General features: G+C 38.1%; 1 protein-coding gene across 1 annotated transcript in view; it reads left to right on the top strand.

The window, feature by feature from the left end:
• Positions 1–14,089, top strand: part of WDR72 (WD repeat domain 72) — a 214,669-nt gene that overhangs the window by 52,075 nt on the left and 148,505 nt on the right. The window contains exon 12 of the mRNA XM_058427210.1: positions 11,699–11,895. Coding sequence (XP_058283193.1) covers positions 11,699–11,895 — 197 coding nt within the window. The remainder of the gene's footprint in view (positions 1–11,698; positions 11,896–14,089) is intronic.

The raw sequence follows: 14,089 nt of genomic DNA, 5'->3' as shown, positions 1-14,089 counted from the left end.
AGAGCTAAAATTCGAGATTTGAGTGGGGACAGAGCCAAACCATATCAGCTTCCTTTGGAAATAGAATGCTTTAAAAGGAACTTTTGATGTGATATATGATTGTGGAATCACCAGCTATTTAGAGAATATCTGAATGGCTTATAGTACTTAGGGTGTAAGAAAGGAGAAGGAGTTATAAAAAAGGTATGAAATGTCTAACTAGCCATCACACTTATTTATTTTTATGCATTTATGCATTTAGTTATATATTATGTTTAAGAAGCAAGAATTGGCCGGGCACGGTGGCTCACGTCTGTAATCCCAGCACTTTGGGAGGCTGAGGTGGGTGGATCATGAGGTCAGGAGATCGAGACCATCCTGGCTAACACAGTGAAACCCTGTCTCTACTAAAAATATAAAAAATTAGCTGGGTGTGGTGGCAGGTGCCTGTAGTCCCAGCTACTTGGGAGGCTGAGGCAGGAGAATGGTGTGAACCTGGGAGGCAGAGCTTGCAGTGAGCCGAGATGGTGCCACTGCACTCCAGCTTGGGCGACTGAGTGAGACTCTGAAAAAAAAAAAAAAAAAAGAAGAAGAAGCAAGAATTTCACATATAAAATAGTAAAGAATGACTAAAATATTTGAAACCTAAATCTGTTGTTCTGAGTAAAAGTACTGGTTATATCAATTTCCTATTGTGTGTAACAAATTAACACAAACTTAGCAGCTCAAAACAACACCTATTTATTGTCTCGCCGTTCTGTAAATTAGAAGTCCAGGCAAACTCAACCAGGTTCTCTATTTAGGATCTCATGAGGCAAAATAAATATGTCAGCCAACTGGGCTCCCATCCAGAGGCTCTGGGGAACAATTCACTTTCAAACTAATTCAGGTCCTTGGCAAAATTTAGTTCTTTTCACTTGTAGGTCTGAGGTCCTTGCTAGCTGTGGCCAGGTGTTGCTTTCAGCTCCTAAAGGCCACTCCCGGATCTTTATTCATGGCCTCCTCCCACTTCCAAGGTAGCAGTGGCACATCAAATACTTCCATTGTTTTAAATCTCGGCTTCCTCTTGTTTGAGTGTCTGGAGAGACCTTTCTGCATTCAAAGCGCTCATCTAATTAGGCCTGGTCTATTTGAATAATCTGCTTATTATAAGGACAACTGAGTAGAAACCTTAATTACATGTGCAAAGTTCCTTTTGCCCTTTAATAATCACTGGAGGGCTATCCCATCATATTCAAAGGGGAGGGAATCACATAAGGATGACTGTCATTGGGGATTACTAGTAGAAGTCTTCCTATTACATTGGTGGTCAGGTGGGACAGTCCTACCTTTCTGGAAGTCCTCAGTGGTGAATGAGTCTATAGAAAGGAAGAGAAAGGAAGTGTGAAGAGATGAGAGAGCCTTTTGAGGTCACTGGGTGTGGTAATATGGTATTGAATTTTACAAGTGGCACTAGGGAGCCAGGACTATAGTGAGGGTACCCTGAGCCTTGGTGGTTTCAAAACAAATCCTGACATGGCTGCTGGAGCATTAGTCACCCATTATTTGCCTAAGGCAAATCACTGTCATGTCCCAAGGGAAAATTGATGGCAATTAAAATGTTTTGGTACTCTCATCTCTACTATATCCCTCCTCTCCAAAAAAACAACCAAAATAACTCTCATAGGACTTCACCCCTCACCCAGCACTTTATTCAGGAGACCATACCCCAATTTATCCTTTCCCAATACTCTTCCTCTTTCCAGGAAAAATTCCAGATCAACTCAGCAAGATATTGATCTGATTAAATTAATTGACACCAGAAGCATATAAATGAGAGACTCAAATCTCTTCAAGGATATTATATCCAATAAGTAACTTAACCCACAATTAAGAGCATGAGGGACAAAATCTACTTTTGAAATATTTTAAAATTTAAAAATAACATGCCTGGTGTAATAAATTTAAATAATGCGATGTGATGAATGAAAGTTTGAAATACTCAGAAGCAGTATAATTTTATAGTTTAGTATATAATAGATAATTGTACAATTAATTAAATGTATTCTTTACGTTATACTTAAGAAACACTTGGCTGTGAATATCTACCTCTTAAATTGGTTGTAAATTGTGTTTAGTCTTAGAGAGAGGTTAAAAATTAAAAATTAGTCGTAGTTTTTTTTTTGAGACGGAGTCTCGCTCTGTCGCCAGGCTGGAGTGCAGTGGCTCAATCTCAGCTCACTGCAACCTCCACCTTCCAGGTTCAAGCGATTCTCCTGCCTCAGCCTCCTGAGTAGCTGGGACTACAGGCATGTGCCACCACACCCAGCTAATTTTTTGTATTTTAGTAGAGACGAGGTTTTACCATGTTGGCCAGGATGGTCTCGATCTCCTGACCTCATGATCTGCCTGCTTTGGGCTCCCAAAGTCATAGTAGATGTTATGCTGCTAGCACATGTTTAAGAAGAGGGAATTTTTAGTAAGTAGATCCTTTATCAAGAGGCCTAGTTTAAAATGTGTCGAAAATTAATGCATTCTTTGCTATCTTTATACAGTTTCAGCAACTTTAAACCTCCGTGTGTTTCAATCCTTCTTTTTCTTTCAATTGTCTGCCGCCACACCTCTTTATTCCATTTTTCTGGAGGTCAGTGGTCAGAATTAGACGTGAGGGTTGAATGTGGCCCAGCTGATAAATCCCAGCGTTGCTGCAAATGTGCTGGAGGCTGTGGCAGAGCTGGGGTTAAGGTCATGGTGGTTAGAGACTTTTTAAAAATGTATCCTATATACCCTTAAGGTATAGAAGGTTGATGTGAAGCCAGTCTAAGTTTGTTACCGTATTAGGGCCTCTATATAGTACAAAATGAGCCAAGTCTTTGACATTCTATTTTATAGCTGAATTTATTTTATCAACTACATTTAGGAATGAAGGTAAGTGCCTTTATCCCTAATTTAATGTTTTAAGATTCATTCCCTTTCCCCACCCTTCCATTATTTTCTAGTTAGCTAAATTTGATACCTCCAGGGCCCCTGTGTGTGCTGAGAACCCCCATCAGTTATACATTTCCTGGAGTAAGATGCAGTAACTGTGAAATGGTTTTGTTAGAAAGGGGGCACTAGGTCGATCTCCATACATGTTTCTGAGCAAGGCAATGAACTTCATGAGTAACTGAAAATAAATGATAAATTGTATAACAGACCCAATGGTCAAATTTTTTGATTTGTGGAATTTGATTATAACTGTCAGTCAGCGGTTTTATTGAAACCTGATTTTTATGAATTTGATTATCAAATTTGGTTGTGAGGTCATTTTTTAAAACTTATTCTGTTTCAGAGAGAGTCACCTTGAAATATTGTGCTCTTAATCACTTGCCCAATATCATAATGGGTTCAGTTAGAAAATGCCTACCCAATATGGAAAAGATCTAATTCTATAATGTGTCCACTCACATGTTCTTGCTATTAAGCTTTGTTCATTTAAATACAATTATTTGCTAAATAATTCCTATCCTATTATGTGATTAGTGATGAATATGTATGCTTTTTTTTTTTTTCCTGAGATGGGGTTTCACTCTTGTTGCCCAAGCTGGAATGCAATGGCGCAATCTCAGGTCACTGAAACCTCCGCCTCCCAAGTTCAAGGGATTCTCCTGCCTCAGCCTCCTGACTGGCTGGGATTACAGGTGTGCACCACCACGCCCGGCTAATTTTTTGTATTTTTAGTAGAGACGGGGTTTCACCATGTTGGCCAGGCTGGTCTTGAACTCCTGACCTCAGGTGATCCACCCACCTCAGCCTCCCAAAGTGCTGGGATTACAGGCGTGAACCACTGCGCCCGGCCCTATATGCTTTTTTCATAATGAAATATGTATGCTTTTTCCATAATCCAATAATAAGCAGAATATTTAATTTAAAATGTTTTCCTTTTCTGTGAAACAAATTTGTTTGAGATTCGTTGGTTTACAATATATGTGCTTTGGATGGTCTGGGAGAATTTTATGTTTCTATAGAAATGGTGTTTCTTCAATGTTCTTCTTTGGAAAGACACCATGAGTTATAGTAAGTCAATTAGTCTGAAATGTATTTATGTATAATTTTAACATAAAGAAAATGTTTCTGTACAACATGATAAAGTGTTAATCCATCTGGGTGATGTTGTTTAGTCTTAATTTCCTCTTGATCATTTGCAGATGGTTTCATCAAATGACTATGATTTCTTTTTAAATTATTTCTCTCCCTTTGAGGATAATAGCTATTCTTTTTTTTCATAGACTTGAACCTAGTTAATTTGTAGGAGGAAATATGTAATTTAAGGCTATTCATAAATTGACAGTAGGCTAGGATACTTTTGTTGATTTTGGAAAGTAAATGTCAATGGGAGTTGAAAACAAGTTTATTTTCTTTCTTTCTTTTTTTTTTTTGAGACAGTCTCATTCTGTCACCCAGGCTGGAGTGCAGTGGCGTGATCATGTCTCACTACAGCCTTGACATCCCAGGCTCAAGCAATCCTCCCACCTCAGCCTCCTTGGTAGCAGGGACTACAGGCGTATGCCACCACACCCAGCTATTTTTTGTAGAAATGGGGTTTCGCCACCTCGTCCAAGCTGGTCTTGAACTCCTGAGCCCAAGGGATTAGCCCTCCTCAGTCTCCCAAAGTGCTGGGATTACAGGAGTGGGCCATCACTCCCAGCCAAAATAAAATATTTAAGTAGAAGGCAGCAAATAATAAAATTATGCACACATTTCAAGGAAAATAAAATCAAGGAAACAAGTTCTGGCTGTTTGGAAGGGAAGTGAAGTGTAGAATGTGATGGCTCCTTCTTCTCCTTCTTCAGGTAGATGTTTAGATCTTTTTCATCTTTTGGGCAGATGTGTAGAAGTGTGCTCTTAGCTCTTCGCCTCGCTCTTCTACTGCAATTGAAGACCACATCCTTCACTCTACATGTCATGCTTTAAGACAGCCTGATATTGCAAGATCAGATCTCATAACCAGTACATCACAAAGTGATTATTTGCTCTATTTAAGAACAAAACAAAAAACTGTAGATGCCTATAAATTTGACAACCCTAATGGGTTTACAACAGGGCTGTATTTTAGCAACATACTGTTTTACAGCAGTTTCAGAATCTTCTTTCTTTCTTGTGCAGAAACTGCTAACAGGGGTTTATGCTAGTCTCCTGAAACAGCTCACTCCAAATTCACCTGGAGATGGAATTTTTTTTTAATCGGTATTTAATCCTCACCTTTCTGCTGCTAATGCTTAAGGCTTTGTGTCTCTGCTCTGATCTCTACCTGGAACTCCACATGCTCTCTATTTGGGCATCCTTAAACTTGGCCTTTACCGTAATAGAAACATCTCTGCCCCATTCTTATTAGGGCCCCTATTCGGTAGGAAGCAGTAGAAATAAAGTTAATTTTATCAGAAAGTGGTGTTTATTATAAGGATTCAGGGGTGTATTTCAGACACTTTAGGGGCACTATTCCTTAGGAAGGATCTAGAAACAAAACTAGAAAGTTGTAAGTACTCTCTCTCTCTCTCTCGCTCTCTCCCTCCCTCTTTCCCCTTCTCCCCATCTCTCTTCTCCCTCTTCCCTTTTTTTCTCTTTTCCCTTCCCCTTTCTTCCTTCTCCATTTCTGTCTCTCTCTGCATTTTCTTATTTTCCCCCCCATCTTTAGACTAGCATCTTCTGCTCTGTAGTCCACGAAGCAAGGAATGGCTAGTTCACAGGTCAGGACAACACGTCACATTCAGAAACTGACTCGCTGTCTCCAATTACAAGTTCTTGTGCCATCAACAGTGACCTGGCAACATTGCTGAAAGCTGGGACAGGCCTCAGGCTTGTGAATGGCACTTTTCGCAGTGTTGGCCTCTCCTGGGCTCTAGGGTCCCAGTTTATAGTGCATATTTCTGGCATTAAATCTTGTCACACTGAGACCCTAGTACGCTCTGATGCTTTATAGCCACCTCTTTTCACTGCCTCAGGGAAAGGATAAAATTCTTCAGTTTCTTCCGTGAATATTTAGAAAGACCTGCTTTGTACCAAGCTCATGGAACACACACTTGGCAAAAAGAGTTTAGTATCTGGTGAGGAAGCAAGCAAATAAAGGACACCAATTACAAATGTGATACGTGCCATAAAGTGAAGAAGCTGAGATAGAAAACAGTACAAGATAGGGGAATCTATTTTAGAAAGGCTTCTCTGAGGAGGTGAGATTTTCAGCTAATACCTGAAGGATGTGCTAGAGCTAGCAGGAAAAAATTTGTTTGTTTTCAACAAAAGAAAAAGAAAATCTAATTTGTGAATAAGGGGAGGCTGACATGGGAGAAAGCAAAGCAGGGGTGAGACTATGACTTCTTGGTCAGGGAGTTTAGATTTAATCCCAAGTGCAGCGCCAGTTAAAAAAAAAATCATTAGCAGGTTGTTGATGTCATATAATCTGTTAAGAAGTATTATCTAGCCTTTAATTTATGCCAGACCCCATTCTGGTGTACTGAAGAGGATTAAAAAATAAGTCAAATATATAATCCTACTCTGAGTTTGTAATGTAGCCTGCGAGGAAAGGCTGATTGAGGAGGTTCAAGTCTCAGGTAGGAAGCCCTGGGGGCCCAAGCTGGCCATATGCCCAGTGACCTCAGGCCTAGGTGTCAGGCAGACTCTAGTGCTTGGGGGCCAAAGAGGTTTGTTAATCAGCTCACAAGCAGCTGAGTGAGGACCTCTCTCGTGTGACAAAGAGGGCCATCATATAGCACAGCATTCACTGTGTGCTGAAACCTCTAAGCACTTGTTACATCTACTCCATTTAATCCTCAAGTAACTCCATGAGGTAGGGATTATTATTATCCCCATTGTACAGATGAGGCTATTGAGGCACAGAGATGTAAAGTCACTTGTCGAAGGCCACACAGCCATCAAAGGTAAAACAAGGATTTAACTACAGGACAGTCTGATGCCAGAGTCTGCCCCTAAACACCACGCTGTGATGGTGTGTCCTTGTTGTCCCCCTGGACAGATAGGAAGAACATGGGCAGGGTTGCGCATGGGGTCATAGAGAAAGCTCTGGTTTTAAATGTAGTTGATTAGGTATGCTGTGGGTTATGCTGAATTGACAGGGAAAGCAGTGTGTACAAGTGAAAATCCTGTCAATATGGGTCTAGGGATCTGCAGAGATTATCTTGGCTGTTTCTTATATTTCTGTGCGCTGACTTTTTGGAAACTACGCAACTTTGGAAACTGATCTTTCCTTCATTTCTTATCAAGATGTTAATTGCTTTAAGCTATCTTTTCTTATCATTAGCTCTGGTCTCTAATGCACTATTGTATAGTTTAAGATTAAAACAAATTATATAAAAATTCATATTAAATAAATAATAGAAAAATACAAAATATTTACTGGAAAGCATTTTATACAATAAAGATTTTACTTACAATAGATTTTATGGAATATTTTTGCACACCCACTTTGAAGGGGGAGATGTAGTGTAACTTTCAATAATGCTTAACTCACCTATGTCTCTGCACCTTTCCTTGTCATGTTCAGATTGATTCAAATGAATAATAAATATGAATTAACTCCTATTCTTGATGTACTATAATGAAATAAAATTCTGATTATCATTGAGTTTACTTTGGAAAGCAAAAGTTCTCCTGAAATTGGAAGTTGAATTAAGCAATTTTGTAAACCTTCAGTTTCTTATATTTCTTTAATATCTGGAAACAGTAGCTATTCTGTATCTTGCCCAAGGCAGTATATTAGAGTTGCAAAGGTATCCCTTGTTGGAAATCTTCCTTGCGGTCATACCTCCCTTTTTGGTTATTTTTTTGCTATAGACGTTCTCTAATAGTTTAAATATATCTCTGAAGTTATGTAAATTTCATAACTTTGGAGACATATTTAAGGAAACATTCTGCATCATAAGTGACTTGTCATAGTGTATTAATCAGGGTCTGATCAGGAAAAAAATGATGCAGTAACTTAAACAGAAAATTTAGTATAAAGAATTATTAACTATCATAAAGAATTTGAATATGAGAGATTGACTAGTAAGAAGAGAACTCTAAAGAATGTAGGAATAGCAGATGTGAAGGATGACTCCTAGCCTAGAGCTTGAGAGAGCTTGACCAAGAAACCAAGAAAGACCCCCTCTCCACCCCCTAGGGCTAAGTTCCTGACCTTGCTAGAGAGGGTATGGTTATATGTATTGAATGGCAAAGAAGCTGCTATGGTGTAGTGCTGGTGGAGCTTTCCGGAAATATTCCCTCAAGGGTGCCAGAGAAAGCTGTCCATAGGGAGATGTTTTGCTGGAGGCACTGTTACAAAACTGCCCAAAGAGTATGCCAAAGAAAGTGTTTGGATGCAAAGTGCTGCTGGCCCGGCCGTCGTGTACTACAGACACCTGTACTGGGGAAGCCACTGATACTACTCCAAGAAAAGTACACCCGAACCAAGAAAAGAAAGCCCTTTCTTCTTCCCCTTCCCCTCCCGCTTCCCCTTCTTCTTTCCCTTCTTCCCTTCTTTTTTTCTCCTTCTCCTTCTTCTCCTTCTCCTTCTCTTCCTCCGCCTCCTCCTCCTTCTCCTCCTTCTTCTTCCTCTTTTTTTTTTTTTTTTGAGACGGGGTCTTGCCTGTCACTGACGCTATAACACAGTGGTAATGATCACAGCTCACTGCAGCCTCGACTTTCTGGCTCAAGTGATCCTCCCACCACAGCCCCCCAAGTAGCTGTGACTACAAGCACATGCCACCGTGTCCGGCTAATTTTTGTATTTTTTTGTAAAGACGGGGTTTCTCCATGTTGCCCAGGCTGGTCTTGAACTCCTGGACTCAAGTGATCCATCCGTCTTGCCCTCCCAAAGTGCTAAGATTACAGTTAGGATGGGATGAGCTATTATACCTGGCCTTAACCCTTTCTTCTATTAGGTGTTTCCAGCACCCTCTGTCCACAAAGGTTAACATTTCACCAGCCGATGAATGAGAAAATATTTATCAAGCCCAAATTCATTTTCACAAAGCAAGCAGTGAAGGGTGAATTTGAATCTAAGAGGTAATAAATTGATAACTAGCACATATGGGAATACCCATCCACTGTAAGGATTTTAACCAAGGTCTTTCAAAAGCTACCGTCCTGAACTTATTACAAAATTAACTTACCGCTTTGAACATGTAGTTTATTTATCTGTCTGTCTATATCTTTTACAGAAATTGATTGACTCTAACCACTCCTTATGTCAGTGTATGCCTTAATCAGTTCTTCGAAACAAAATATTCATTTTTTTAACTGTTTTATAACTAATCATGATAGAAACTCTTGTACACAAAACCAAGTGTCTAACATTTTTAGAATGGGAGATTTTTTAGTTTTGGGTGGAAATAGCTTAGGTGTTACTTTAAATATTGCAGCTTATCAGTTTTCAGATGTTTCTTGCCTCTGCACTACCATTAGGTTTTAAGGAAGCTCTCTGGGACCTGGACTGAGTCATTCTTATATACTATACATTGTCATCATCTAGCATGGTAGATGGCACATGGTAGCATAGTAGATACTCAGACAGATTAATTATCTGTGCATGAATGAAAATGGATTACAACTACCTCAGTTTGTAGATAAACTATTTTCATCACTAAAAAAATACAAGAAATGTTGTGTTTGGGTAAGACATTAGGTATACAATAAAACGTGCATATATAAAATGTATACATTTTGCATAAGGCACGTAACAAATGTATTAAAGTGCAATAAGTTCTTTCCCAATAATTCTCAAAATATGTAAAAAATATCATAGTTTGAGGAGCCACAGAGAACTTGTGAGAAGAAAATATCCAGGATGATACCATATTCAAAGAGAGACTTCTCAGAAAGACAGTGAATGTTACCACAGAACACGGTTCCAAGTTCTGGAATGCAGTAGTTTTCAGGAAGCAGTAATAACTCTTATCTTTGGTTTGTGAAACTTTTCCTATTGTCAGTCTTGAGAGGAAGAGTTTTCTTGATATTGCTGTCAGGTTCATTTGTTGATCTATAAATCATTTTTTTCTCCCTGAGGTGTATCCTTCAGAAGATATATCAATATTTTTTTTCCTAATTTATAAAAATTAAAGTCCCAGAATAGCTAGCTGTTGCATACCATTGTGACAGACTTTGTGTTTATTCTTTTTTGAGACAGGGTCTCGTTCTGTCGCCCAGGCTGGAGTGCAGTGGCGTGATACTGGCTCACTGTAGCCTCAACCTTCTGGGCTCAAGAGATCCTCCTGCCTTAGCCCTACCTAGTAGCTGGGACTACAGGTGCTTCCCACCATGCCTGGCCAATTTTTGTATTTTTTTGTAGAGACAGCATTTTACCATGTTGCCCAGGCTGGTTTCAAACTCCTGGACTCAGGCAATCTACCCATCTCGGGCTCCGAAAGTGCTGGGATTACAGGCATGAGCCACCACACCCGGCCAGATATATCAATCTTGATGGAAAAGGAAAGCTTAGAAGAACAACATGTTTATAAGCTTGTATGATAAGGATGTTTATTTATGAATGTAGAAATGTTATAATAAAAGTATATTGTTAAGGGACTCGAGACTGAAGTTCTGCCTGTTATTTGAGCACAGTAACTGTTACTGGTTCAGAATCCACGGTGCCAACTAATGGTAGTTTAGTTGTAATAAAAGAAGGCTATAGAAGAGTGGGAGAGAAATGAGGAAGGATAGAGTAGTCATAATCTTCGAATATATCTACCAATCTTTTTATCTAAAGACATAGTGGCCTACAATTATTATTTCTATTTTCTTATTGTAATTAAGTTGATATTTTCTTAACAATATAAATAGTACATCTACTTCTTTCTCTTTGGTAGAAAAGAATATGAAATTAAGTCTTTATTTAGGTATTGTTTATTAAATTAGTATTCCTTGGTGTCTTTATTCAGCAGGAGATAACCTATATATTTAATATAGTATGAATCATGCAAATGAGCTCATAAGAGACAGAGAACATGATTAATTCATATTTATTGATATTTCACTGAGTGTATGGCATTGTATTTTATAAAAACATTGAATTATTTGTGAATTGGTTTCTGATACTTTTGGTCTATTTTATACTTTTTTTTTAACTTTAAATTGAACTTGACAGCACTCCTAAATTCTGAAACTGGAAGAATGACAGAGGCAAAGGATTTTTTCCCCTTCTAATAACATAAGAAATAAAAGCCAAAGGATATAATCACAACAGTACCAACAATAAAACAACAAAGCCCTGTGGGGACACTTGGGTGAGGGAGTCAGTACACAAAGCATCCGTGTTCTTACTTGCTCCATTCATTTAAATTATGTGTTACCAATAGAAACAGTTCAAGCCTGGGAACCCAGACAAAGTACCTTGGGTTCTCTGTTGCTTGTGAGTTGGAACACTAGGGGACAGCACTAAAGTATTCCATAGTTGTGTGTTATTGATCACTTGCATGCTGTATAATAAGTAAGACATTTTACTATTAAAGACTATTGAATCTCCTGTTGATTTCAGTGGATGAAGAAGCACAAAGAGGAAGATGAGCTTTTCAAATCCATAAGTTCCGCCTTTATGAGCAAGTGTTTTGAATAATTTAGGAAAAGCTCCTAGGCTATTTTTTGGTTGCAAGATACTGAGGCACGGTAACTTAAGGGATTGTGATTCTTCTGTTAAAGAGTGTTTTGTTCTGTCTTACTCTCTTGGGGTAAATATTTTGCTGACATTTTTACCTCTAATCTTGTTTTCCAGGCACTTTGGAAAGACATGAGACAGGAGAAAGAGCACGAATTATTCTTAATTGTTGTGATGATTCACAGCTTGTGAAGTCTGTATTTCCCATTGCCTCAGAGACACTTAATCACAAAAGTATAGAACAGAGATCCTCCAGCCCCTACCAGCTTGGGCCATTACCTTGCCCTGGTCTGCAGGTGGAGTCTTCATGTAAGGTAAGTTCAAATCAAGCTATTGTTCACAAAGAACATTATCAACCGAATAAGAAGTTATACGCATTCATAAATACATGGCACTTAAGTATCAGCACAAAAACAAGAAGTAAGAGACTGCTGCATCTACCAAGTAATCTTGGGTGAATCAGTATAACTTTTTGAGTGACTACTATACTTACTATGGCATGATTTTTGATGAAATAGGTTCTGGCTTATCAAAATTGAGTCAATTTTATATTAACCCTTGAATCCTAGGTGGTTTTCCATAAGGAAGGGAAAACATTTATATTCTGTAGTTTGGATCTATTTTTATTTTTCAGTGAAGAGTATATGACCTCTTAAAAATGCTGATTGAAAATAAACAAAAAAAATCAGAAAAACTAGATCACAGTATGGATAATTCTTTTGATATACACAGTATCTGTAGGATCACTAACTCTCTAGGATTCCAAGCCTCAGTGAATACACAGTGATGGAGTTGGCATTTATTCCCATAAACCAAGTCAACCAGCTTAGCAGAAATTTAGACTAGCTTTATTGTTTTTTACTTCTAAATTTGATATAGTAATTTAATCTTATTTCTTTAAGGGATTATTTTCCATCTTTTTGTATTTTCACTTCCAAATTATCCCCTCAACATACTGTTGTAACTATGCCATTTATATGTACATATCAAATGTATTTTTTGATGTAAACATATTTTCATGGTATTAACATGTAACGTATTATTAATGGCTACATTATGCTCTATGTGGTGTTTCTATCATTGCTGGTATAAATTGTTTCTCTATGGCTTGATATATGGCTTGGTTTTTATATTTCACTTTTATAAATAACACATCTATGAACCTAAAGCTTTTTTCATGTAGATTATTTAAAGGATATATTTTTGGAAGTGGGATTGCTAAATCAAGGTTTTGCTGATTTTTAATTACGTATTGTTCATCTTTTCTGTTATTTTAATGGTATTATGAAGACTAGTAATATACTATTAATAAGGACTTAGAATAAGACCTTATTTTATCTTAGGTGTATGTATATAGTTAGGCAAAAGAATGTGTCATCATCAAGAAAGGCCAATGGGCCATTAAAGCCTCAAAGCAGTAGAGTTGGGGGCAGGGGTGCTAGCATGTAATCTTTAGCTTTTTATGTTTAGAGGCCTGATTTAGATTTCACAAGTGAGTCTAGGATTTGTCAACCTTGTGAGAACTGAGTCACACTAACTAAATACCTAAAAAATGAATGTATAAACTAGAATGACAATTCTTTAATTGGCATTCTGGTTATTGCTTGGTACATTCTCACTGTGGCAAAGCTGAGGCCAGGGGAAATTGTAATACAGGGTTCCTTGATGGGCATGGAGTCAGAGCCCAGAGGATATTCATTCACTGAACTCTGACAGTTGAATGTAGCCAATACTTTCAGCCCAGCAGAGTACCATCTCCCTTGGTCAAGGCTAATAATGCGTGGAAACATTTCTGAATTTTGGATTTCTCTTTTTAAGACTCCATTTAGAACACCTGCTTTTGTTTGTACTTTCCTCCTTCAGATATTGAAGCCGGTGATTAGGTGACGGCTTTTTTTCTTTTCTCATTCAATCCATTGTCTTTAGGTTTTTAAAACCTATTTTTCCTATTCTTAACTTGAAAAGGTCATTTTTCCAAAGACAGTTATAGAGATGCACTGAAACTTCAACATTCACAGCCGAACGTAAGGTGGGAAATTGAATCACATTGACAGTCTTAGGTATCATAAGGCTGTAGTGAGTAAAGCCCAGTGAGTGAGCTGAGCCAGCTGCCAAGCATCCCCATCTTGTTGTGTCTTTGTTGCTCACTATTCATAACAGAGTTAGCATCTTATAGTGGAAATTACATGCTAGAGTAGTAGATGAGAACTGGAGGTTGTCTCTTGACCTATGCATTTCAGATGTCTAGGGTCTGCAGGAGCAAATCTCATTCATCAGGTGTCATTTTTACTAGTTTAACTCCCAGAAGGTAAACTGACTGCTATTTATTTAACTCTCTTGAAGAGCTTCATAGCTACTCTTTAGGTAGTGGTAATAATATATATAGATTTCATTTTCTTTATATAATTTTGTTTCTTCCTTGACTTCAAAAAGCAATAAAATGCCAGAATCTTGTTTTCCTCCTTATAGGCTGATTTCAACTTTATTTTCTTGCTTTTGCCTCTTGCC

The sequence above is a fragment of the Hylobates moloch genome, unplaced genomic scaffold (genome assembly GCF_009828535.3).
Source record: "Hylobates moloch isolate HMO894 unplaced genomic scaffold, HMol_V3 SCAFFOLD_14, whole genome shotgun sequence".
Classification (NCBI taxonomy): Eukaryota; Metazoa; Chordata; class Mammalia; order Primates; family Hylobatidae; genus Hylobates; species Hylobates moloch.
This window is presented reverse-complemented; position numbering and strand designations above follow the sequence as displayed.